Source organism: Heteronotia binoei, chromosome 3, assembly GCF_032191835.1.
Source record: "Heteronotia binoei isolate CCM8104 ecotype False Entrance Well chromosome 3, APGP_CSIRO_Hbin_v1, whole genome shotgun sequence".
NCBI lineage: Eukaryota > Metazoa > Chordata > Lepidosauria > Squamata > Gekkonidae > Heteronotia > Heteronotia binoei.
In genome coordinates this window covers 172,158,247-172,185,285 of record NC_083225.1, presented here as the reverse complement: position 1 = coordinate 172,185,285, position 27,039 = coordinate 172,158,247, and the positions used below count along the sequence as shown (strand labels likewise).

General features: G+C 43.5%; 1 protein-coding gene across 2 annotated transcripts in view; it reads left to right on the top strand.

The window, feature by feature from the left end:
* The window catches only part of ARHGAP42 (Rho GTPase activating protein 42), a 248,868-nt gene that overhangs the window by 110,849 nt on the left and 110,980 nt on the right, over nucleotides 1-27,039 (top strand). For both annotated transcript variants that reach the window (XM_060234906.1, XM_060234907.1), the window contains exons 3-4: nucleotides 386-447; nucleotides 20,417-20,488. In XM_060234906.1, the coding sequence (XP_060090889.1) occupies nucleotides 386-447; nucleotides 20,417-20,488 (134 nt within the window). The remainder of the gene's footprint in view (nucleotides 1-385; nucleotides 448-20,416; nucleotides 20,489-27,039) is intronic.

The window sequence follows — 27,039 nt, the reverse complement described above, 5'->3', positions numbered from 1 at the left end:
TGAGCAAGCTGTTATGCAGGAGGAAGCAAGAGAGAGGGAGAAGGAAGCAGATGTCAGCCAGTTGCTCAGGGGCCTGATAGGAACCCTCCAGGAGTCTGATTCGGCCCCTGGGCTGCATGTTTGACACTCCTGCCTTATTGCATTAGGTTGTAAAAAAGGTATTATTCCAACAAGTTTTAGCTGGATTCCTGAAGCTTTTTTCCATTGTGCATTCTCCCTCTGTTGGAAAGGTTGCATCCCTAGGTAAATTTGCAGAGGATGATGCTCAATGCAAACCTAAACTAGTTGTGTTACCTCTACCTGAATGGAACCCTTAGATGACTAGCATTGTTTGACGTTATAATCTCCTAAATATTCTGTGTTCTTGTTTTCTGTTTTCTCATAGCCCAGTCATTGAAGGAATTTGCCCGGTTATTGATTGCGGTGGAAGAGGAGAGGAGGCGTTTGGTAAGTCCGGCTTAGAATATGCTGCTGAAACTTCTCCTGCTCCTTTACCTCCTCTTCCTCCTCCTCTTCTTCTTCCCCTTCTTCTTCTTCTTCTTCTTCTTCTTCTTCTTCTTCTTCTTCTTCTTCTTCTTCTTCTTCTCCAGTTTCAGTTATTACTTTCACCTGGGAAACTCTGATTTTTGGGAATCACAGAGCACAAAAAGCTATTCTTGACTTAAGTTTCCTTATGTTGGATATGTTGAAGTTCATTCTGGTCATTCCAGATTCAAGAAGCTAGTTTCACTGTGAATTTTGATTTTGTCATCGTCAATAGATGCCATGTTGTGTCTGGTTGGGGTATTTTTCCCAGTGGCACACATTCGACTCTAGCTGCACCAAGAAAAGCTGCTATTGCCCAAGTCCCAGTCTAAAGAAATATGAGGCAGCAACCTTACTGAAGTTAAACAGCTCTGAGTCTGATTAGTATTTTGGATGGAAGATGGCCACCTGGGAACTTTCTGAACACTGCTTTGAGCTCCCCAGAGGAAAGATGGGATCTGGGTGAAAGAAATAAAAATTGTACATAACAGAAATAGTAGTTAAAAGTGGATGCAATGATTTATTGATATTCTGTCAGCAGGTGAAGGCATTAGGAAAACTTCTAAAAATTTAAGATTGAAAGGATTAACTGGTAGTTTACAGAAGGTCCCAAGATGGCTGACTGACCAGGGAAAACATTCATTTTTGTCCTAACCTCCTCTCCCCTTCAAAATTACTCAGCTTTGGATCCATGTAATTTAGTATCAATGACTGTGTCTATGTGTTCCTCTGAAGCACAGAGCCCAACTCTTCTTCCTGATGGTTAGTATTCCTGCCACAGTGGCTACTGTCTCCTATCCCACTTTTGCTTCTGGATTATCAACATGACAGGAAGTTGTATCCTTCAGTAAGCCATATTTGGCCAGGAGCCTCCAGTGCTGACCCCTGTGAGGCAGAAGACCCCCAGCTTCCATTCCTCTGACAGCCAGTGGGAGGGGAAAACCTGCCGACACACAACACTATTATAAAAAACCTGAAAGTGATCTTATGCCTCTGAAAATTTTGTGGTTTTATGGACAATGGCACCTCCGATGTCCTTGCCTTCTCATCTCCTGCTGTTGCCAGCAGCTGTCATGCCTTACATGCAATATTTTATAGACTATTTTTGTCCGTTCTGTTCCCTGGTTAATATCTCATTAACATTTGTGATCAAAATTTTACTTCTACTAAAGTCAATTGCAAGCTAACAGGAAAGAGTAGGGTGGTTGGTTTGTGTGTGTGTGTGTTTTAAACAAAGGCATAATGATTTCCAGGAAGAACATCTTAAGTGAGTAAATATATATTTTGTAGTAAAATATTAACCTCTTTAAGATGTACTCTCATTTCTTGCCATTCACGGTTTTCCCTTCCAGCATAATTGCCCCAAAGCTTTTAATTTTACACAGGGAATCCATTTATTCACTGAAGTGTTTTGTGGTAGCCTTTAAAGGACCCTGCTTAATTGTACTTCCAGAATGTATTGAAGTTTGTCTGCAGTGTAAAGTTTGAGAAACATGAAAACAAGCATGGAAAAAAATGGTCTTTCTCTTTCACCTTACCCACCTCAGTGTATGTGTGTGTGGGGGGGCGGCATTGGTGGCACGTGGCTGCCTGGTCCCAGCAAATACAGAATAGGTCAGATCACATTATGGGGTTAACTTCTGTAGATGGCTGCCTGATTTCATTCTCCAGTGAATCTTTAGATGCGTACACTTCTTAAAAACTTGCAGACTTCTAAATCTGAAGCAAAACAAAATTAAGAGTAGTTCTTCCAACTTCTTATCAGACATTTTTTTTAACCCACTTTTACGGAGTATGTGGGAAAACATCTGGGAAAACCTGGAAGCAAATTTTTGGAAGTGATTATTACTGTTTTATTCCTTCCTGCAACAACCCCCTGAAAACCCATGTTTAAATATTTAAGAGGGGGTCCTTCCAAAATTATGTGCCCGATAATGGGGGAAGCTGCAGTGAGAAGAGAGGGGAAATTGTTGGAAGTCACCTTCCTACACATGTTTGTATGCATGAACATATGAAGCTGACTTATAATGAAACAGACCATGGGTCCATCAAAGTCAGTATTGTCTACTCAGACTGGCAGTGGCTCTCCAGGGTCTCAAGCTGAGGTTTTTCATGCCTACTTGCCTGGATCCTTTTTAGTTGAAGATGCCGGGGATTGAACCTGGGACCTTCTGCTTACCAAGCAGATGCTCTACCCCTGAGCCACCATCCCTCCCCTTTCGCGTTTCCCCCAGAGCTTGCTATGCTTACACAAGTTGGTCACTTCCTCTTTCTGCAGCAGTCTTCCTTGCCTCACAGTATGCTGCTTAAGGCCTTCCAGTCCTCAGCATTGTCTTTGGAAGAGGGGACCGCATAGTGGAAAGGGAAAGCAGTAAAACTGGCTTTCACAAACTCTTTTCACAGAAATTTGTCTCCAGTCATGCCAGTGTGAGGTTGGATCCAGTGATGCTTGAGCAGAAGGGGAAATGTATGTGGCAGAGTTCCGCTCACACAAGCGGTAGCGCAAGGCCTGGAGGGACAGAGAGCTCTTTTAATGAAATAACTATGTGCATATGGAGCAACGAAATGTGCACCAGATGGTTCACATGGTTTTCATTTATTTGCTTTTCAGACTGGACCAGAAGAGAAGCCTTGTGCTTTTGTCTTGTGCACATGGAAAAGATAGTGGGGAGGATACCTTTGCTTTTTCTTAGCGCAGGGCGACAGTGAGGAATAGGTTTAGTGTTTCCGCTTGTGTATGGATTGTTGTGCACACGGAAATTGTCAGTGGGATTTTAATTTATGGGAAGTGTTTTGAAGGTTTTGTTGAAGGAAAAAAATCCCCCAATATTTGCTTTTAACAAACTCATATGGCTAGCTTTATGCCCAATGCTTGTTCATTGAGTGCGCTTCATGCCCGGTGTTTATTTAGGGTAAAAAAGGTAAAGGTAGTCTTCTGTGCAAGCACCAGTCGTTTCCAACTCTGGGGTGACATTGCTTTCACAAAATTTTCATGGCAGACTTTTTAGGGGGTGGTTTGCCATTGCCTTCCCCAGTCATCTACACTTTCCCCCCAGCAAGCTGGGTACTCATTTTACCGACCTCGGAAGGATGGAAGGTGGAGTCAACCTGGAGCCGGCTACCTAAACCAGCTTCCACTTGAATCAAACTCAGGTCGTGAACAGAGGGCTCCGACTGTAGCTTTACCACTCTGCGCCACAGGCTCTTTTTAGGGTATACCAGGGCTTTTTTTCCTTTCCTTTTTTTAGCAGGAACATACAGGAACACAGTTCCAGCAGGCTTGTGTCGGGGGCAGGGCCGGCCCTGCCACTAGGCAAACTAGGCAATTGCCTAGGTGCCGGCTTTCTGGGGGGCGCAAAATTGGATGCCCCCTGTGTGACTTGGTGATGTTATCATTGCAGGCGCCTGCCAGAAGTTAGCCTTGCTTAGGATGCCAGAGAGTCTAGGGCCGGCCCTTGTCGGGGGGGGTGTCTAATATGCAAATGAGTTCCTGCTGGGCTTTTTCTACAAAAAAGCCCTGTGTGGAACAATGATACTGCCAGGGGTGTGGCTTAGTATGCAAATGTGTTTCTGCTGGGCTTTTTCTACAAAAAAAACCCCTGGGGCACACCAACCCTGCTGTTAGGCTGAAATGGTTAGCCTTTTCAGTGGTTCCTTTTGCTCCCCACAGCCACTTTCGAGCAAGGGGGAATGAAACAGAGGGGTTTGATGGCTCACAACCATTAACCCCTCAGTTTTACCCCCTCCCCACTTTGAAGTGGGGAGAAGTGAAGTGGATGGTTTAAATGCCTCACAGCCATTTAACCTTTCCTGTGCAACTTGTGGGAGAAGGGTTTGGGCTTCCGAAATGTTCGTGTGTTTTTTCAAAGGAAAATGTATACTTTTACCAGGATTGTACTGCTTCAGAACATTGGTAGGTGAATCACACCAGCACAGGAAGGTTTGTTTTAACACCAGGGAATTTATTTACCCTAAATAAACATGGGATTTCCCCGTTAGAAATCTACAATGGCGAACATTCAGTTCCCTCCATCTGAAATGGCGCAGTCTGAAGAGGATTGTATCATGGAATTTTTGTGCATGTTTGAACTGCACTCCGGGTCTGTCTGTACAGCCCTTCAAATGAGTTACTATCCTCACAGGTGTAGGGGCTATATTTTGTGTGTAATGTTTTCTTAAATTTTCCATACAGAAGCTCAGAATCCACCTTGTAAATGTCTTCATAACTAAAAGTTTGTCTCCCCCATGAAACATTGTGGCAAGATCTTCTTGAATGCATTCTTCGTGAGGAAAATGGATGTTTTACAAATGAAGAAGATTGGCTAAGGTTTGGATGAGTAATTTTTTTAAAGAGAGGACTCAGATTGATGGGGCCACCTCATTAATGTCAGGAATAAATAACAGCTCATGGTCTTGGTACTTTTTGTTAGCTAATTAAAAAATTGTGTAAGCACCAACTTGTTTGCAGTGAACTTTTGTCTAGACCTCTGCAGCGTGGGATTGGCTTAAATCATATATCTTAAGGAAAAATAAGCACCATGTGAAACCCTGTTATTTTTACTTTTAGGAGATTAATAATTACTGCCTCACGTTGCTTTTCTTCAACCTCTGTAGAGTTTCATTTTGCTTTCTTTAGAAAGACTAATACAAAGGAGACACTTAAAACACATTTCATTTCTTTCTAGGGCTGTTAAGCCCCACCAGCCTCAGCTGGGGATTCCCCACCCTGAGTTTCAGCCATAGTAGGGCATCACAAGTGTGATGACATCACTTCTGGGGAAAACCTGGAAGCAATGGAGGTAGCTCTAGGAATGGCTGGAAACTCTATGGTAGGTTTTCTCCAGAAGTTACATCATCATGTCGATGACATAACCCTGCCCTGGGTCCCTGCCTTAACCCTCCTGCTGGTTGCCAAACATGACCTGGTAACTTACTTCTTTCAGATCCTGCTATATTCGCTTATCCAGTTCCCGCTCACTGTTTTGATACTTGGGTAAATTCTAGGTAGATGCAGGTGCCATTTAGAAGCTCTGCAAATTTATTTCACTTTCCGGAGCTTTTTGAAGTAATTCTTCTTTCCTTCCATCATTCATTTTTCCAGCCTGTGTTCTCATCCCAGGGCGAGTAATAGAAATTTGAATACGGGACTGTGTGTGAATGGAGAGGGCAGAATTTTCTAGAGGATATTTCTGAGCAAGTGTGACTTTTCTGCTTCTCAGGAATCAGTGTGTTGGAAGCAAGGGTTGTCTTTCTGGCCTCTGCAGTTAGATAACCTCCATGAACCAATAAAAAGGTAGTCTGATATTTATGCAATAGCATCTGTATGCTTGGGAGGAAATGCTGCCTCCTATTGTCAAGCATGCATATTTCTAAGTACAATGGTGGGTTCTTAGACAGAAAGGAGACTGTTGGTATCTACCAACTATATCTCCTTTTTTCCCAGAGGTTGGGCAAATAGTAAATCCATCTAGCCCTGCAGCCTGGTTGTGAGGTGCCTCTCCCCCACGTTCACACAGACAGTTCTTATCAGGTCTGGAAGAAGTGTGAGAAACGGAGATGTTTTTAATAATCTACATTCTTTAGTAGTAAACTAGATACTATGTACTAACCTTTGAACCCGTGACTCAAAATGCATCTGTATGTTAACCTTTGAACTAATCCTATATAATAACAGTATAATCATGTATACGTCGTTACTTCCAAGGATTCTGTCCTTGGTAAAACTTCAGAGTTTCTACAATACAGCAACTTTTGATTTTACAGCAAAAGACTGATTATTGAGAAATATCGATGCTTGATAGATACAGCTTGATCTCGAAAGCTAAGTAGGGTCGGTACTTGGAAGCAAGGGCCAACCACCACTGCTTCTCGCTTGCCTTGAAAGCCCCTTGCTGGGGTCAGCAAAGGTTGGCTGCAACTTGATGGCACTTTATACACACACACATGCTCATAAGAAAATAAGAGAAGCCATGTTGAATCAGGCCAATGGCCCATCCAGTCCAACACTCTGTGTCATACAGTGACCAAGAAAACCAAGTGCTATCAGGAGGTCCGCCCGTGGGCCTAGAAGCCCTCTCACTGTGCCTGCCCAAGCACCAAGAATGCAGAGCATCACTGCCCCAGGCTGAGAGTTCCAACAATAGGCTGTGGCTAATAGCCACTGATGGACCTCTGCTCCATATGCTTATTCAGTTCCCTCTGGAAGCTGTCTGTGTTTGTAACCACCACCATCTCCTGTGGCAGTGAATTCCATGTGTTAATCACCCTTTGGGTGAAGAAGTACTTCATAGAGTCATAGAGTTGGAAGCGTCCTCCAGGGTCATCTAGTCCAACCCCCTGCACAATGCAGGAAACCCACAAATACCTACCCCAAATTCACAGGATCTTCATTGCTGTCAGATGGCCATCTAGCCTCTGTTTAAAAACCTCCAAGGAAGGAGAGCCCACCACCTCCCGAGGAAGCCTGTTCCACTGAGGAATCACTCTAACGGTCAGAAAGTTCTTCATAATGTTGAGCCGGAAACTCTTTTGATTTAATTTCAACCCATTGGTTCTGGTCCTATCTTCCGGAGCCACAGAAAACAATTCCACACCATCCTCTATATGACAGCCCTTCAAGTACTTGACGATGGTGATCATATCACCTCTCAGCTGCCTCCTCTTTAGGCTGAACATCCCCAGCTCCTTCAACATTTCTTCATAGGACTTGGTCTCCAGACCACTCACCATCTTCGTCGCCCTCACCATCTTCATTGCCCTCCTCTGGACCCGTTCCAGCTTGTCTATATCCTTCTTAAAATGTGGTGCCCAAAACTGAACACAATACTCCAATACACTGAACACAATACACTATCAGTTCTAACCCATCAGTTCAGCAATTTCACTGAATGCCCACAAGTTCTCGTATTGTGAGAAAGGGAGAAAAGTACTTCTTTCTCTACCTTCTCAATCCCATGCATAATCTTGTAAACCTGTATCATGTGATCCCGCAGTCGACGTTTCTCCAAGCTAAAGAGCCCCAAGCATTTAACCTTTCTTCATAGGGAACGTGTTCCAACCCTTTATGTAACATTTGACTATACTTCTTGGAGACCTAATCAAATTACACAGTCAATAAGGAACATTCGCCCAGTCAAACTGATCGGTATCCTACGCTAGTTGTAATGGAGTCGTGGTGGCGGTGTGAGAACTGGAGAAGATCAGTCATGTTCTTAATGACCTTCCAAATTGGCATTATTTGTATTGATTGTTCTTCCTGGGTTGCAGCAGATGAAAACATTTGATAGCTGAGACAACGTGCATCTGTTCTTAATCCACAGCAGAGCTGCTGTTGACTCTGTGGGAACAAGAATATGCTTTGTTTTGAATCCCATGAGGGAGTTCTTGGGCTTCTTTCCTCTCTCAGAGCTTGAGTAGGAAGGGACTGACTAATTTATCCTGGAGTCATACTAGAAAGTCAGCCAGGTATGCTACTGTCATCCGATACATTTAAGTGTTTGGCTGTACTTTCTTCAAAATAAATTGCTTAAAAGCTGTTCCTGTCTGGGAAGATTCCGTTAACAGTGGCATGAAGCAATCTAAACAGATTCTGGTTCAGTTTCATGAGGTTCAGTTTCATGATGGAATATATCTTTTGGCGCACAGTGGGTGAATCATGGGCATGTTGTAGGCCAGTCACTAAAAGGGATGCTGGGCATTGGTTTAGGGATTCTGGAATATGGATCTCTGAAATATGCAGGGCTTTTTTTGTAGCAGGGACTGCATATTAAGCCACACACCCCTGATATAGCCAATCCTAGTCCAAGAGTTTACAGTAATCCCTGTAATAAAAGCCCTGTAAGCTCTTGGAGGATTGGCTACACCAGGGGTGTGTGGCACAACATGCAAAGGAGTTCCTGCTACAATAGAAGCCCTGGAAATATTGAGCAAGTGAGTCTGGCATTGCTTCAAATCGAGGAATCTGGCAAAACTGGAATCTGGAAAATCCATGAAAATAGAAATTTAGTATAGCAGGGAAGGAAGTTTCTTTCTTTGTTCTTTGTTCAGGCTTTCTATTTTCAGGGAGTTTTAACATTGAGCGGCATTCTGAAATGCATCTGTCCATCCACTTCGGCCAGTTTGGTGTAGTGGTTAAGTGTGCGGACTCTTATCTGAGAGAACCGGGTTTGATTCCCCACTCCTCCACTTGCACCTGCTAGCATGGCCTTGGGTCAGCCATAGCTCTGGCAGAGGTTGTCCTTGAAAGGGCAGCTGCCGTGAGAGCCCTCTCCAGCCCCACCCACCTCACAGGGTGTCTGTTGTGGGGGAGGAAGGTAAAGGAGATTGTGAGCCGCTCTGAGACTCTTCGGAGTGGAGGGCGGGATATAAATCCAATATCTTCTTCTTCTCTGCATGTGTGAATGGGGACTCTGTTCCACTTGCACACAGTTTCAAGGGAAGTTGTGTGAAATATACAGCACAGAGGCAGTCTCAATTCTGAAGGTCTTTCCCAGCCATTTACCACCGATGCCAGACAACAGGGAATGCGTTGATCAAGGTGAGAAAGACCTCCACAGCCCATCTAGTTATTTCATTCATACATACTCCCACATGGCATGGAATTCACTTCCTGTGTTCTGAAGGTATTTGTCGCATATATGTAAGTTCTTCCTGTACATCATCCTGACCTGATACAAAATATGCAGAGCATGAATCTGGCAACTCGCCTACCTTTGGGGAGCCATTAAATAGGATGGGTTAATCTTGTACCAGCAGCCCCATGGCGCAGAGTGGTAAAGTTGCAGTATTGCAGTCCGAGCTCTTTGCTCACGACCTGAGTTCAATCCCGGCGGAAGCTGGGTTCAAGTAGCTGGCTCAAGGTTGACTCAGCCTTCCATCAAGGTACTCCCGGGTCATTGTTCATGTGAGTATATGAAGCTACCTTGTAGTAAATCAGAATGCAGGCTCTTCAAACATGGTATAAATACCAGTTTCATTTTTATTTCATCCTTTCTCTACAGACTTCAAGGTGGCATGCACAGTTCTCTCCTCCTGTTTTATCCTCATAACAGTCCTGTGAGGTCGTTCAGGCTGAGAGGCGTACTGCTCAAGGTCACCCAGTCAGTATCACAACAAGAAAAGATTTTACCCTGGGTCTTCCTGGGCTTAGTTCAACACTGTAACCAGTACACCCCACTGTCTGATCAATACTATCTGTTTCAACAGGAAATGGCTCTCCAGGGCCCCAGGTTACGTGAGATACATTAATGGTTGGTGTGGTTTAGTGGTTAGAGTGTCAGGCTGGCACCTGGGGCAACCTCGTTTGAACCCTTCCCTCAACCGTAGAAGCCTACCATGTGACTTTGGGTCATTCACAGTCTCTCAGCCTAGCTTACCCTCACAAGGTGGTGCTTGTGAGGAGTAAATGGAAGAGAGGAATAACATAAAAAGCCCCTTTTGGGTCCGGATCAGGCAGAAATTCAGAACATAAAAATAAAGAAACAGACTAGAAATAGTGGTGGCGTGTCATTGAGGCATGGGCTCTAGCCACTGAGAGAAGTCTTTTCCCCAATCAGAAATGCAGTGAGGCAGGTTATGCAATATCTAAATTCATACCTCACAACAAGGTGAAATCAGAAATACCTCTGGATCCTTCCATTGTTTATATTTTTGGGAAATCAGAGACTTACTAGAGGTGACACAACCATTGAAAAGCCTAAAAAATATCTAGAAAACAGTTCTGAAGCTTGAAGCAAACCATTAAAGCAAAGAGGTAAATCCTCTTAGTTAGTTAAAAGTCTACAATGTTTTGACCTCAAAGGAAAGAATATTCCAAAGGCAAGGTGCCACCACAGAAAAAGCCCTGTTTTTGCTTGCCACACACCACACCACTGCAGACATGAATTACAGAGGGCAGGAATTTGGAGGCACATCTTAATGGATATACTGAACAATATGAGAACAGGCATATATCAGTATTGCCCATGTGACTCTAGCTTATAAAGGCATTTTCTGTCTGTGCTTCTATGTTGTGCCACAATTCAGGGTTGGTTAACTTGAGGGAATAACTAGATCTTAATATTGCTATTAGCTGTCAATCCGATCACTGCAAGGAATTTTTGATGTGCATCTCTGAAGTCTAAGATTATACCTGTGTAAGTTAGAATCCTCTCTTCACTCCCCAACACTGAGACCTACAATTAATTAGTTACAAAGAAAACACAGCATAGGGTACTAAAGCAGAAATCTTTGATCTGCAAAATGTTCCTTAAGGTATGCATTAGTGTAACTAGACAGATTCACACCTCCTGCCATCAAAGGTACTATAAATTGTATTGATTTCATGGCATGCTACATTAATAGATTTCTTTTTTGTCGTTGCTTTTGAACTTGTTTTATAAAAGAGATAAATCTAAGCAGCATTCAGGACTGTCATTAAAAAGGAGCACAGCAATAGCGCAGCTGGGTGCTTTGTCTTTATATGCATTATCTGTGGGAGTGCAAGAGATAATTTTGCTATACTGAGTTCAGCCAAAGTGCAGACTTGAATGGGGCTGCAAATTGCAAACTCACTTTCTCATTTATTAAAGTAATTTGTTCCTTGATTCATATGATTTAAACTTAAGTCCTTTCCTGTGATCAGCACATCCTGGTGCAGTTGTTTATTTAACAAAGGCCTTTGTTTTTTCCAGAATACTGTCTTTAGTTCAATGATATCCTGTTAATCCATTATTCTTTAAGAATTTGGGAAAGGTTAGCATAATATTTCAGTTTCTCTTCTTGCAAGTTATAAAGATGTAACCCTAAAACAGGGGTGCCCAAGCTTTTTGAGTTTGTAGGCACCTTTGGAATTCTGACACAGCATGATGGACACAGCACAAAATGGCTGCCACAGGAGGTGGAGCCAGTCATAACAGGGCTGCTGCAGCTTACCTTCAGTCACACAGTAAAGATCCTTGAACTGTGGTGACAGCTGCCAGCTAAGCAACGCTTAAAAAATCTACAGAGCCAGTGAGATCTCCAGTGACCAATCAGAAGTCTTGCTGGGCAATAGCCCCACCTAGCTCTGCTCTCCTGGTTTCTTTGACAACAGATTGGTTGGTTATCAGGGCAGCCAAATTTAATAATTTTCAGAGCTCATAGAACAAAATGTTGCAGCCATCAAAAGCTATAGAGTAAATTTGTCATATAGATGGGCACCCATGATCTGTCTTGCTGGGTGAAAGGTGGGGAAAAAGAAGAAAGGTCTCCCATTGCCCTCTTTCCTTCTCAGTTCACACGCCTCATTAACATACTGAGCACTGAAGCAATCATGACTTCTGGAAGACGTGGGAACCTCTGGTGACTGAACCCTATTGGGGGCATGGAGGATATTCAGAGAAGTGGTTGAATAAAACCTGCCCCTGCCCTTCCCACTTCCAGTATTCCAAGGAGATCTCCCATCCAAATACTTGCCAGAGTTGACCCTGCTTAGCTTCTGAGATTTGACCAGGCTTTCCTGGGCTGTCCAAGGCAAGGCATTCCTGGAGACATTTGGTGGACCGAGCACCTTTTGAAGGCCTTGCAAGGGACTTGGTGGCTACTGGAAGATATGTTTTATATAGCTAAATAGAAAAAAATAGACTGCTGTTCCTGGTTCCAACATGCTGTTCCTGGTTTCAACATATCGTGCAGGCATGATATGGCCAGGATTCTGTTATGAATAGAACACCCCATGAAGCTAGTGATAAAACAACAGAATCTAGTAATTCTAAATTTCATACCCTTTTTGGAACAGAGATGGCTTCTATTGGTGTCATAACTCCTTTTCTTCATGCCTGCTGTAGAGGCTGTTTTCTTCTTATCCATACCCTGGGTCTAATTAATATGTTCTGCTTCCTTGTCTTTTCTGGAAGATAGCTTCACATAGGATTATTTACAAACAGTGCTGTAACTTGTTCTTCACGCGTCTACTAGAGAGAAGGGATGTGATCTACAGATGTGTGGGGGAGATTTTTCCAAGGAGCTGCTTTCAGCATTGTACCCTCCCCTTTGAAAAGCTATGTTTGTGTAGTTGGCTTGGCATGGGAACTTTCAAATGGGAAAGACAAGTGGATGACCACTCTTATCAGCCTCTTCAGGCAGGCACACCCATATAAGTGGTACTTTCCAGACTCAAATTCCCCTACGTCACACAGACTTCTGGAACCCAAGGGCTCCAATGATGATTTAGCTGTCAGGCAATTGTCGGTATAGCCATGATATAGCTAGAGGTGATCGATCCCTTGGGAGGGGACCAGAGAGAGTGGTCTGATGAAGCATCCATATTCCCTTTCCTTAAGCTGTTGTGTGACCCTTGTTTTCTTAGGGTTGGGGTTTTTTTTGGTAAGTGCTTTTGAAAGGGAAGTGGAAGGGAGGGATAGTACGCATCGTATTCCTCACACAGCCTTCTCCTGGTGGAACCCTCATTGGGAATGGTCTGCATAGCAGCACTGTGGTCACAGGTTTCTGTGATAGGCCTGTTCCTGTGGAATGACCTACCAGAGTGATTGCAGGGGCGTTTCACTTGCCACATCCAGGAGAGGGTGTTAGACTGTCCTGTTCTTGAGGGCTTTCAGTGCAGGGTAAATCATTTGCGCGTGCGTGCCTGTTAAGTGCCATCAAGTCATTTCTGACTTTCAATGACTTTCAATTTCTGTGAATGAATGACCTTGAAACACGTTCTTTTGTTAATAGACTTGCTCAGGTCTACTGAGGGCAGTGGCTTCATTTATGCAGTCAATCCATCTCATGTTGAGACTCCAGCTTTTCCTAGCATTCTGTTCTTTTCCAGTGACTCTTGTTTTGTTATAATGTGACCAAAGTATGATAGCCTCCATTTAGTTATTTTAGCTTCAAGGGAGAATTCAGGCTTGATTTGGTCTAAGACCCACTTATTTGTCTTTTTGACGGTCCACAGTATTCATAAAACTTTCCTCTAACACATTGCACATCTAGAAATGCATGTGGGAGATCTTTCCAAGGATATTTTAGGATGAATCTTTTTTTTTTTTTTACAAGCATATGTTTTGATTAAGGTACAGTTGGCCAATTTATCTATTTGTGAGTGCCACTGTTCTTCAGAAAGTAGCTCAGGGCCCTGAAATGTGGTTTGTCATGCAAACTGTCATGTGGTACATACATCCAGACAAAATCCATGAGAAACATGTAACATTAAAATGTGAGATTAGTTAGGTTTTATGACGTAAAAATGTTTGTTTTTGCTTATGACTGTTACTTATACTCCCAACTACCGTAGTTAGTATAAGATTTGGGTTGGGAGACCAGGCAACCAGGATTGGGTTGTGAGTGAGATACCTTTCTCATGGGAGAAAACCTTAAAAATGCACTTGTGTACTTACCAGAAATTCTTACTGGAAGTGATAACGGGCAGCTCTAGGAATCACTGGAAATTCTATGCTGAAACCATACAGCTTCTGGTGATTCCTAGAGCTACCCTTTGTTGGTTCCAGTAAGAACTTCTGGCAAGTACATGGGGCTGCATTGTTTTTAATCTGTCACCAGGAGGTTAACTAGCAGCCCTAGTCAACAGGGTCCAGAAAAACTTATTTCAGGGGGGATCCAGCATATGGACTACCGTTGGCCATCCTTGCATTTAGTACATTTAAACCAAGCTTTTCATGTAATATGTATGTACAGATTTTTTTTCATCATCTGTATTCATTTTACCGAATCCATGTAGAATTGTACTGCACAGTAGTCCCTTTCTGTTCTAAGAGTTTAAGAGTTTAAGGCTCCTGGGCATGTAACCATTACAAACAAGGACGCTGATTTTGGCTTAGTGCCTGGACATGTTCATTCATGAAAACCCTGTTTAAAATACAACTTTCAATTACGTTATTTCAGCAGTGCAGATACGCCCACACACTTTCTGCTCTGGTTCCTTAACCTCCAAAGAGATTTTTTGTGGGTCAGTGATGTTCGGTGCAAAGTTTACATATCTGGGCATATTAACTAGTCCTGTATTGTATACCAGCAGCAGAACTAGTCCTACATAGGGATGGGCGAACTCCTCTGGATTTGCTCACAAGAGGAGGCTGAAAGAAACAAATGGATTAGAAACATGTTCCCTCTCTCCCTCCCATCCTCTTTCAGAACACCCAGAAACTTAATTTGGAGAAGCGAGGAGGCTTCTAGTGGCAAGCAGAGGGTAAGGAAAGGTGAGACCTTTCTGGGGTTTTCCATATTTGGAGCAGACTCAAGAACATTCTTAGCTAGGCATGGGATTTAATTCCTTATGCCTCAGGGACTGAATTGAAAGGTGGAATTAGAATTCTTATGCTTTCATTTCTTCTATCCTGGAAGAGGCAACTAATGTAATTGGATGCCAGGTATGATGGTGAAATTTTGACTGGTATTCATTTTAAAAAGTTAATCTAATATGGCATACAAAACACATTTCAGATTGGAAATTGGAAAGTTCCAGGCATAACTGTTGTTTGAAGCAATAATTAGTTGCCCCAACCATTGCAAATTTGTTCAGTGTGGGAAATCCTGCTGGTCCAGTCAAAACTGTGGAATACATTTCAGCTCCCATCTATCAGCAGGTATTCTAATGTGTAAGGGACTTCAGTTTCTCATCAGCAGGGTATATTTATGAGAGGCCATTTTTCTATTCAATGAAACAGGGAAGTTCTGTTCCATATATTGCCCCTTTTCCAGGCTAAACAATAAGAAACCTTCAATAGTGACCACTTAAACTTGCCTGTTGTGCAGGCATGTTCTCAAAAAAAAAGTCATTCCTCTGTGGAAACAAGCAAAATCTTGCTCTTGTCCAGGGGGTGCCAAAACCTCTGTTTCTGGAGTCATGTAGCGCATGTTCTGAAGACTGGTCAAAATCTCCTGGATTTGCCTAAATTTTTACTCCCACTTCTGAGGTTCCCTTGCAAGTGTTTGTGAGGAAAATGGGATAGAGTCTTTTTGAATGGTCATGAATAGAGCTTGGATTAGGAACTTATTCCCTCCTCTATCACTTTCTGAAGCACAAATGAAATTTTCCTTTGAGAAGGAAAGAGAACAATAGACAAGGTATCACCAGGGAAATGGGAGTCCAGACCTTAATTGGATATTTAGCTGTTGTAACACCACTTCTGATTTTATAGTTTGAGGGGGGCTGAAAGTTGGACAAAGAAGAGGGTTGCATAGATCCAGTCAGCAAGTTCTTGACTGAAATGACACTGATTCTGTACTGATCTCAGTTTATGAAGATGACCCCTAAATCTTCATTGGCTAGGTAGTTTACAAACCTATTCAGTCAAATCCACACAAATGGCATGTTGTCTTTTGCTGTAAGCCATTCTTATAGAAGAAGACCATAGATTTATACCCCACTCCTCTCAGTGAATCAGAGTCTCAGAGCAGCTTACATATCTCCTTTATCTTCTTCCCTCACAACAGACACCCTGTGAGGTGGGTGGCACTGAGAGAGCTCTCCCAGAAGCTGCCCTTTTAAGGACAACTCTTGTGAGAGCTACGGCTAATCGGAGTGCAGAATCAAACCCGGTTCTCCCAGATAAGAGTCCACATGCTTATCTGCTACAGCAACTGGCTAAAGCCAAACTTTTTATTTCTTTGATGGGTTTTATGATGAAGGAAGCAAAGCTTATTTAGGGAAGCACTAAATTGTAACTGTTAATTGAGTGGCTCCATCTCAGATTCCTAAATTCACATTTTTTTCAGGTGCCACAGGCAGGCCATGGGGTCCTTCTTAATTAACTCCATTTATTTGTGCCACTTTTTATATCAAAGAAGCCCATACCTTTATTGTAGGTTCTAGGCACTTACTGTGCCCTGAAGAGATGGTTACCTGTTGCACCAGAATATTTTCTCACCCTGAGGGGTTTGTATAAGTGAGGTGAAGAGTAGAAAAATCCCCTTCATAGAAGGTATGAAGAATTGCTATGATAAAATGGAGGCATGCTGTTTGGGCCCTTTTTTTCCTCACCCCCCCCCCTCCCAACAACAATAGCACTTGAGTCATGGCTTTACAATAAGACTAGTTTTTCAGTGGTTCAAAGTAACTGGTTGTCAGGCCAGCGTTGGAAAGTTTCATCTCTAGGAATTTTCCCAAACTCTGTGGCTTTATCATAGAGTTCCTAGTGATTTCTAGAGAGGCATGCAATTACATCTGGGATTTTCCTGGAAACAACATCACACAATCCCTGACAGCTGCTTGTCTCGTCCACAAGACACAGGTAGTGTATAAATATTTCAATTCATAAATAAGGGTTCTCCATAAGAAGCAATGGTTGGAATGAAAATATTACTCAGACTTGTAACTTGAATTCTTTTATGGTTCTCTTGACCCCGCTTATGTACAGGACACCTCTCTCCCTATGCTCTTCCGTGACGACTCTGCTCAAGTCAGCAGGGGCTTCTGTAGGTGCCAGCCTGAATGTGGGCAAAATCAGCAGCTGCCCCTATACATGCTTTCTCCATTGTTGCCCCCCACCCAGTGGAACAATGGGCCATACATGTGTTTTCTCCGTTGTGGCTCCCACCTTCTAGAACCAGCTGCTGGAGGAGGTCAGGGAAGCTCCCACCCTCCCAGCCTTCCACAGACTATGCAAAGCTGAACTGCTCCACAGGGCTCTTCTGCACAGGTAATAAGACTGCACAGTACAAAATGGTTCACAAACTTAATCGAATCAGGGCCAGCCCTAGACTGTCTGGCAAGGCTAACTTCTTTCCCACCCCCCACCCTGATAACATCACCAAGTCACATGGGGGCACCCAATTCAGCGCCCCTAGAAGGCCGGTTGCCTAGCGGCAGGACTGGCCCTGATTTGGACAAATGATTGGGGCTTGTGGTCTATACTCCTATATATAGTGTACTGAGCCTGCTTCAGTGGGGAGGGCGGGATATAAGCCAAATAAATGAACATTGTAATTAGGATTCTATTGTGTAATTTCTGTGCCATTTAATGTGTCAAGTTAATACTTACGCTCTGGTTCTGGTTCTTTCTGGGGGTTCCAGACTTCTGATCTCTGAAGGCATTCGTTTTTGAATGTCCCTTTTTGTTGATTGTACTGACTCGCTATGTGTAATCCACCTCGAGTCCCTGTGAGAAAGACAGACTACAAGTAATGTAAATAAATAAAACTTGCAGTCTCCTGATAGAAAACGATGTAGTATATCATGTACCGTGAATAAATTGTGAACTTGCCAATAGAATCTGTTGCAAAGAAGGCTCAGCGACAAGCTGTGTGTCTCCCAGAGTCATGTTTAAGTCCCTATAGGCAAGGTTTGCAGAATTTAATTGATCTGAAGAGTAATTACTTGTACGTTAGCAATCTCTCCTTCCCTCGTTTAGCAGGACAGCTTTAAGCACCGACTATCAAAATGTCTTCAGTGGTTCATTTGGCATGTTGAGTACTTGTGAAGATGGTCATAACAAATGAAGTGGGCCTTAGTCCATGGAAGCGTATACTAAAACAGAAACCTGTTAGCCTTTAAGGTGCCATTAGGCTCTTGTTTGCTGTGTAATAAACGAAAAATTACCCTCAAATACTACAAACATTATCTAGAAGGAAAATGATCATATTAACTTCCGAAGCAGTATCGTGTCCCCCTAGTGATCACCAAAGTTAAATCAATGTGCAAGTACTAAAACTTAATTACTATAAAATAACTGCAGTTCTGGGAACTTAAGTGTAATGATTTTTTTTTGTGCTTTAAATATTTATAAGGTTATTTAAAAAAACCCCCAACAGCAACAGACTTTCATCCTCGCAAATGTAGAATTCCAGGGCAGATGGCACGGCTATTGAGATTTCCCATCAGATGATTAGTAATAAATGCAGTGAGAGAATGTAAGATAATTGACATATTTAGAAAAAAAACACTTAATGAACAAACAGCTAAATATATTTTGGGTCGGTTTCTGTGTATGCTGTCTGCTTTAAAGAAAATTTACACTAAGCTACCAAAACTTTGGTAGTAATGTATGGCTGTGAGAGCTGGACCATAAGGAAGGCAAAGTGCAGAAGAATAGATGCTTTTGAGCTGTGGTGCTGGAGAAGAAGCTTGAGAGTCCCTTGGACTGCAAGAAGATCCAATCAGTCAGTCCTAAAGGAAATCAACCCTGACTGTTCCCTGGAAGGTCAGATACTGAAGCTTAAATACTTTGGCCACCAAATGAGAAGGGAGCACTCACTGGAGAAGACCCTGATGCTGGGAAAAACAAAAGGCAAAAGAAGAAGGGCCGGCTAAAGATGAGATGGCTGGACAGTGTTATTGATGTAACTAACACGAATTTGAGCAGACTTTGGAGGATGGCAGAAGACAGGAGGGCCTGGCATGACTTTGTCCATGGGGTCGCAAAGAGTCAAACTCGACTGTGCGACTGAACAACAAAACCAAAACTTTGGTATCTTGTGTCTGATGCACAGCAGTTCTGTGCATGTTTACCCAGAAGCCAGACCCAGGCTGCAGTGACACACACTAAATAATGCACTTTCAATCCACTTTCAATACACTTTCCATCTGAATTTTGCCAGTTCACACAGTAAAATCCAGTTGCAAAGTGCATTGAAAGTGGATTGAATGTGCGTTATTTGGGGTGTGTGATCGCAGCCCCACTGATGTTTCTCTGCATCTCTATTTTATCCTCACCAACAGGTTTGTGAAGTGGGCTGGGCAGAATCAAGGCAACTGCCCCGAAGTGAACTTCATTGACAGAATGTGGAGATTTGAAACCAGTCTTTGTTAAGCACACCAACACTTGCTTTATGGATGCCTTCCCTCCGTACTCCCAATATACAGTCCTTGCCAGTTTGCAGATGTCTGTCCTCCTGTCTCTTTCTGCCTCCTGTCTTGTTCTTACAAGAGACAGTCACAGGGTTCCTTTAAATTGCAATATGTTTCATGTGTTTACTTAATGCTGTATGAAATCTGCAAATAATCGTTCAGTTTTGTAAGCAGTATAGCCGTTATGAATTTTATGAAGATGCAGAGGTGGAGTTGCAACTGACTCACTGCAACCCTAATCTTGGCACCTCAGGCAAGAGATGAGCAAAGGTGATTTGCCATCGCCTCCCCTGTGTACCAACCCCCTATCTTCCTTGGTGATTTGCTATCCAACTACTTAGGAGAATGGCCGTGGCTTAGTGGTAGAGCATCTGCTTGGCCTACAGAAGGTCCCAGGTTCAATCCCCAACATTTCCAGTTAAAAGGACCAGGCAGTAGGTGTTGTGAACGACCTCTGTCTGAGAAACTGGAGAGCCACTGCCATTTTGAATAAGTAGTACTGACTTTGATGGACCAGTAGTCTGATTCAATAGAAGGCAGCTTCATGTGTGTTCATGTGCATACTAACTGTGGTGAACTCTATTTAGCTCCCAAGGTCGGATGAGCTCAGGTTAAGCCAGGCCAGGGCATTTTTTTTTATCAGGAACTCCTTTGCATATTAGGCCACACACCCCGATGTAGCCTATCCTCCATGAGCTTACAGGGCTCTTAGTACAGGGCCTACTGTAAGCTCCAGGAGGAAAGGCTACATCAAGGGGATGTGGCCTAATACGCAAAGGAGTTCCTGCTACAAAAAAAAAAAAGCCCTAAGCCAGGCTATCCAGGCTGTTACGACTTTTATACATAATTAAACTAAGATTTTTTTTTTTTGCAGTTTTGTTGATGAGCAGTTTTTGGAGGTCCGTGGAAGCAGTTAATTTGCATTGTTTTCAGTGGAACAAGTGAACTGATTTTAGCTGGATCAGGGCCTTAGTTTCCAGCTCTGAGCCTACTTGTTTTATAGATTTGAGCGCTTAAGCATTTAAGTGGTGTATGAAGAAGATTTTCTTATGTAGCTCAGACAACTGCGGATCAAGTGGTCTGAAAAGGCTGTGTTTTTGAACGTGCCGGTTTTTTGCGTTTCAGATCCAGAATGCCAACGATGTTTTAATTGCACCACTGGAGAAGTTTCGTAAAGAACAGATAGGGGCAGCAAAGGTAAGTTTATAAATTTTATCCCTTTGTACTGTGACTCCTTCACCCTCAGCTGAGCTGTTTCACAGATGGAAGTGATAACCACTTGTCTGGGCATGAGAGAGCCCCAAGGTTGACCAGGAAGTCAATGTCTTACTGCCCCCTGATATGTCTTCAGTGCCCATTGCAAGAATCCTGGTGATTTCAGTAAGGGGAAACAGGATCTGATACAACCAGCTTGTAAATAGCTGCTCACCTGCTATTGAGAAAGTGTTGCCCTCAGGTGACCAGACTTGGAAATGTTTGCCAAAGACTTGGGTTATGTCTCTGTTTTCCTATGTCAGTTGGCCACAAATGACTAGTGTAAGTATGCATGGTTTTTCAGGCCAGTAAAAATTGTCGAGGTAATTAACTTTGGGGACTTACTTATAGGGATGAGATAAAATGTTAGTGTTGAATCCCATAATGTGATAGTGGGAAAGGTGTTTTACTTAATGTAGGTCCATTTGCACAACAGCTGCTTATAAGATCAAGCACTGATTTTTCATTCTGATCAGTAAAGCTGTGTATGAAAAGCAAAATGCAAAGGGTGATGTTAATCAGTAATCGGTTTTGAACCAAGATATAATTTAATCAAAGGTGGTCATTATTGCACAGGAGGTGTTGCTGAAGTATACTTTGTGCTTGTTCTTGTGCAAAGGAAAAGACAAGATGGAAAATGGTCGTCAACTTAGTTGTCACCAGGGGTAGAATTCTAGCAGGAGCTCCTTTGCATATTAGGCCCCACCCCCTGATGTAGCCAATCCTTCGAGAGCTTACAAGGTTCTTTTTTGTAAGCTCTTGGAGAATTGGCTACATCAGGGGTGTGTGGCCTAATATGCAGAGGAGCTCCTGCTAGAATTCCACACCTGGTTGTCACCATGAGTTTCTTGTATTTTGAACATATGAAGCTGCCTTATACTGAATCAGACACTTGGTCCATCAAAGTCAGTATTGTCTTCTTAGACTGGCAGCGGCTCTCCAGGGTCTCAAGCTGAGGTTTTTCACACCTATTTGCCTGGTCCCTTTTTTGGAGATGCTGGGGATTGATCCTGGGACCTTCTGCTTCCCAAGCAGATGCTCTACCACTGAGCCACTGTCCCTCCCCTTTCAGTGGCACAAGAGCACTTGTTGAGTGCAGATCTTCCGTGGGATTGAAGCTGTTGTAAGAAACTGCCAAGTAGTAAACATCATAGAGTAGAAGATGCTGTGGAGGTGTAGGGAAATTAACATGAAGCAGAGTAGAGAGTATGAGTTGACTATGTTGTAAAGCAGGGGAGAGAATATAGTTGGGCTACAAAGGGAGAGACCGTACATGCCATACAACTAAGAATGGGAAAAGGAAACAGAATTGGGAGGTAAAGCAGAAAAGACTGAAGGAAAGATGGTTAAGAGAAGACTAGCAGAAAGCCATGAGGATATTGTCATACAGATTTCTGAGGATTCCACATTTAAGTGGAAGGTGCTGTTTTTGTGCATGGTTTTGTTTCAGCTTGGTTATTTTCCTGCATGTAAATAACTTGCCTAGAGGACAGGTCTCTCTCAGTGGCTATGGCCTAACTAAGATTATTACAAACCCTCATGTGCAAAGGCATTATGAGTACCACATTCTGGGTGCAGACAAAGGGTAGCCATTGCTGTTGTCTCCAACTTGTGAGCTATGCAGAGGATCTGGTTGGGCTCTGTTGGAAAGAACGCTAGACTAGATGAACCTTGGTCTGTTCCAGAGCAGCCTGCAGTATGAAAGTACTGGCGCACTAGAGATGAAGAAGTGTCTAACAAAACACTATCAGTTTCAGGCAGAGATTGTTTTGGAAGAATAATGGTCATGAAGGTACACGGAAAAGGCTGAGACAGCTAGCTGGGAAGAGCCCAGAACACATTCTTACTGTGAACTCGCTGCCTTCCTGCAGGGGAGAAGAGACCATTTCATGCTCTTCTATTCAGATCTTTGGATGCCTCATTGCATTCTTTCCTTACCCCATCTACATGCTGCTAAGTGGAAGCAGTGTAGGACACAGTGTTCTGCTGGCCTACAAATTAAATATACTAATTCTGAGATAATGGACCTCTGTACTTCACACACACACTCTATTCTTTTTACCAAATGCACTGGTGCGGTCTGGGTTCATCTTCTGCTTCAGCAGTGTGGTAGTATCATCTCTGGAGATGTCCTTGAACCTTCTTAGGGACTCTTAATGGCATGGGTCCCAAAGCCTCTGAACATGGGTCACAGACTGCTCCTGCCCTTTGTATCATTCTTTATCTTCTCATCCTCCTTGTCAGCTTCCTGTATTCTTACCTTTGACCTCTCTTTTCAGCAATAATGGGGGGGGCTCTGCCTTGCCAACTAGTAGCATTAGGGGAGCAGCTGGAAGAAGGGGGATAAAGGTCAGAGAGTTGGTAAGAGCTTATCAGTGTATGGAAAAGAAAGAGGAGAGAAAGAGATGTGAGCCATAGACTGGGAAGCACTGGCCTAGGGTACCAAAAAACTTTGGGTCATCCTAGTTGCCCCCCTGAGAGCCAGTTTGGTGTAGTGGTTAAGTGTGCGGACTTTTATCTAGGAGAACCGGGTTTGATTCCCCACTCCTCAAATTGCACCTGCTGGAATGGCCTTGGGTCAGCCATAGCTCTGTCAGAGGTTGTCCTTGAAAGGGCAGCTGCTGTGGAAGTCCTCTCAGCCCCACTCCCCTCACAGGGTGTCTGTTGTGGGGGAGGAAGATAAAGGAGATTGTGAGCCACTCTGAGTGGAGGGCGGAATATAAATCCAATGTCGTCGTCTTCTTCTTCTCCTCCCTCTTAACAGGTTATGTGAATTTATCATCTCAAAAAAATGTCATGTGTTATTTCTGCATCTGCTTTATGTGCAGATAGCTATGTGTGTGTAACTTTGCAACCAAGCTCTGTGCTAGGGTTTTGGAGTGAGGGAGGGAAGGTGTGTTGGTGTTGCATAATTTTTGAAGTTATCCTTCAAGAGATGCTAAGGTGTTCAGGAAGCAGCAGCTGGACTTGTGGAACTGTTATGATGTGGTTTCAGATGTGGGAAAGGAAACCTCCCAAGTCATAAATTTTTCAGCAATGCAAACAACTGTCATTCCCAAGATATTCATAGCTCTGAGACTCTCTAGCTGGTCTTTCTTGGACTCTACCCCTTTAAATAGGTATTCTGTCATTGCTTTGTTGTCTGGAATGGAGGGAAGGATGCCTTAGAATATTAACTTTGAAATAGTCACTTTATAACTTAATACACATAAGAGATACAGGGCTTATTTTGTCAGGCTACCAAACCAAAACGACTTTTGACAGCAAAAACACATCAGGCCATGACCGTGTTGTTTATAGAATGTCTGCCTTGGTTGTACCTTACAGTTTAAATAAAGGTAGTACCTGTACCGGCTCCGAATCGTGGGTTTTATACCGTCATCACCTGCGACTCCTTGAGCGCTTTCATCAGCGCTGCCTTCGCACCATCCTCAACATCCACTGGAGTGACTTTGTGACCAACACTGAAGTCCTCAAGCGGGCGGAGGTTACCAGCATCGAGGCACTGCTGTTGAAGACGCAGCCGCGCTGGGCAGGGCATATTTCTAGGATGGAAAACCACCGCCTTCCCAAGATTGCCCTGTATGGCGAACTCTCCACCGGCCATCGAAATAGAGGGGCACCAAAGAAGAGGTACAAGGACTCCTTGAAGAAATCCCTTGGCACCTGTCGCATCAACCATCACCAGTGGTCTGACCTAGCCTCAGATCGCAAAGCATGGAGGCACACCATCCACCAGGCTGTCTCTTCTTTTGAGAACGCACGCATAGCTGGTCTTGAGGACAAAAGGAGATTGAGGAAGAATCGCACTGCTACAGCACCAACCCTAAATCAGACTTTTCCCTGCAGCCACTGTGGCCGGACCTGCCTGTCCCGCATTGGTCTTGTCAGCCACCAGCGAGCCTGCAGCAGACGTGGACTATTGCACCCTTCTTAAATCTTCGTTCGCGAAGCCAAGCCGAGAGAGAGTACCTGTAGTAGTGAAAAGTTAGAGTCCAATGGCACCTTTAAGACCAACAAAGTTTTATTCAGGGTGTGAGCTTTTGTGTGCATGCACACTTCGTCAGACAGACACTTGCACCCTGTATAAAACTTTTGTTGGACTTAAAGGTGCCATCGGACCCTAACTTTTCACTACTACAGGTACTACCTTTATTTAAACTGTACGGTACAACCAAGGCAGACGTTCTATAAACAACACAGTCATGGCCTGATGTGTTTTTGCTGTCAGAAGTCGTTTTAGTTTGGTGCCATTGGACTCCACTATTGTTGGCTGTTTATGAATATCTGTATTATGCATTTGAGAAATCAATGGCATGCTTGAAAAATCTTGTAGGATGCTCTCTGTGGTACTAGGCAGAGCTGCTGGGAGTCGTCAGCGCCTCAGACAACGATTCCTGTACCCCCACCTCTGGCATTCCAGCTAGGAAGGGGCTGTGCGCTCTGATGTTACTTGATGCTTGCCTGGGAAAACGTTTTTGAGCCAGTGTTGTTTTTCAGTTAATGCTTGTGTCTTTATTTACCAGCCTTTTTGAATGTGAGCAGGGAGGAGAATGGCAATGGCAAACCACCCCATAAAAACTCTGCTGTGAAAACGGTGTGTCACCCCAGAGTTGGAAACGACTGGTGCTTGCACAGGGGACTACAAAAAAAAGGGAGGAGAATAAATGAGAAAAAGGGAGGAAACTAAATTGCCAATGTGCAATCTTTTCCGTTGTTACTATTTTAGCACTTTGTTTAGTTTTTAAAGCACGTGTCAGTTAAAAGGGCAGCTGCAATGATCAGTGGAGCTCCGTATGAGGACAGGCTAAAATATTCTCAGCTTTTTCACTGAGCAAAATGATAGCCAAGGGGCTCTGGGGCAGGGATTTGTGAAATGATTAACTCCGTTCAGAGAATAGATAAGGGAAGATTTTTGTTTTTTGGTCACTCTTTCTTTAGAGAAAGGATAGGTGGCCTGTTTGGGGTAAGAGCCAAATAGAGAAAACCTCTCAGACCCAGCCCAAACATCACATCAAAGCAAATCACATGTCCAGCTCCATGAGCTCACAGGGTGACAAGAGCTCTGGAACATTGTCCTCCTTGGCATTTCCGGTGATAACGAGACTAATGAGCTATCAGATTGAAGCACAGCACCTGATCATAGTTTTGCTAATTCACCATTCAGTTAAGTTCAACCTAAAGTAAAGGAAGGACACAGTCATTAAAACCTGCACAGTTATTTTCTGTTTGTTTATTTATGTACTTTATTTATTTGTTTATATACTTTATTTATTTTCCCATATATGCCCCGAAGGTCGCATTCATTCTGCCTCCCAAGATCTGATTGTCCCCGGCCCAAGAGATGCCCATCTTGTCTCTACCAGGGCCAGGTTTTTCTCAATCCTGGCCCCGACTTGGTGGAATCAGCTCCCTGCGGAGATCCGGGCCCTACCTGGCTTGCTAGCCTTTCATAGGACCTGTAAACGGAGCTGCTCTGCCAGGCTTTTGGGTGAGGCGGCAGGCATCTATTCATTAGATCGGTTGGCCTCCTCTGCTGTACTGTCCTATTGCGCTGTTTTGCTGCATTGTATTGTTATGCCATCTGGTCCTGCTGAACTATTCTGTTGGATGGTATATTGAAATTGGTTTTGCTGTAATGCTGTTTTATTGTCATGTTGATTTTATTGTGATTTTACTATTCATGTTGTACTCTGCTCAGAGCCCCTATGGGGAACGGGCGGAATATAGATAAACAGATAATGATAATGTATTTATTTATTAAGGTTAATTTATATTCCGCCCTTTCCCAGACCGGCTCAGGGCAGATTACATCCAGATAAAACCAATAAAATACAATTAAAACAGCAACACGACACAGTACTGTATAATAAAGGTGGGCGGGTACATAGTGCCAGTTGAAGTATAATCAGTGGCTCAGATAAATAGTTCAGATGACAGATCACTGTGGGGGAAGATAGCCGATGGTATACGCAATAAGGAGGAGGCAATAAGGAAAAGGACGCCCACTTACCTCAACCAAATGCCTGGCGGAACAGCTCCATTTTACAGGCCCTATGGAAAGGTAACAAATCCGGTAGGGCCGTATTTCCACAGGGAGCTGATTCCACCGGTATGGGGCCAGGGCTGAAAAGGCCCTGGCCAAGGAAAGACGGACATCCTTTGGGCCAGGGATAACCAGAAGATGTTGGTTAGCAGCAGGGCTTGTTTTGTAGAAAAATAGGTGGTGGAACTCATCCAAGGATTGCTAGGCAGCTGCACATACTATTCAATTGTCAAGGAGGTGGAACTCTCAGAAAGGTTCAGGAGCTGTGCTCCTGTGAGCTCCCACTGAATCTGAGGCCTGGTTAGCAGATCATAGCAACCTTCGGGGCTCATATGGGGAGAAGCCGTCCCGCAAGTATGTCGGTCCCAGGCCACATAAGGCTTTAAATGTCAATACTAAAACCCTGAAGCAGTTTCGGTACTCAACTAGTAACCTGTGCAGTGTACAC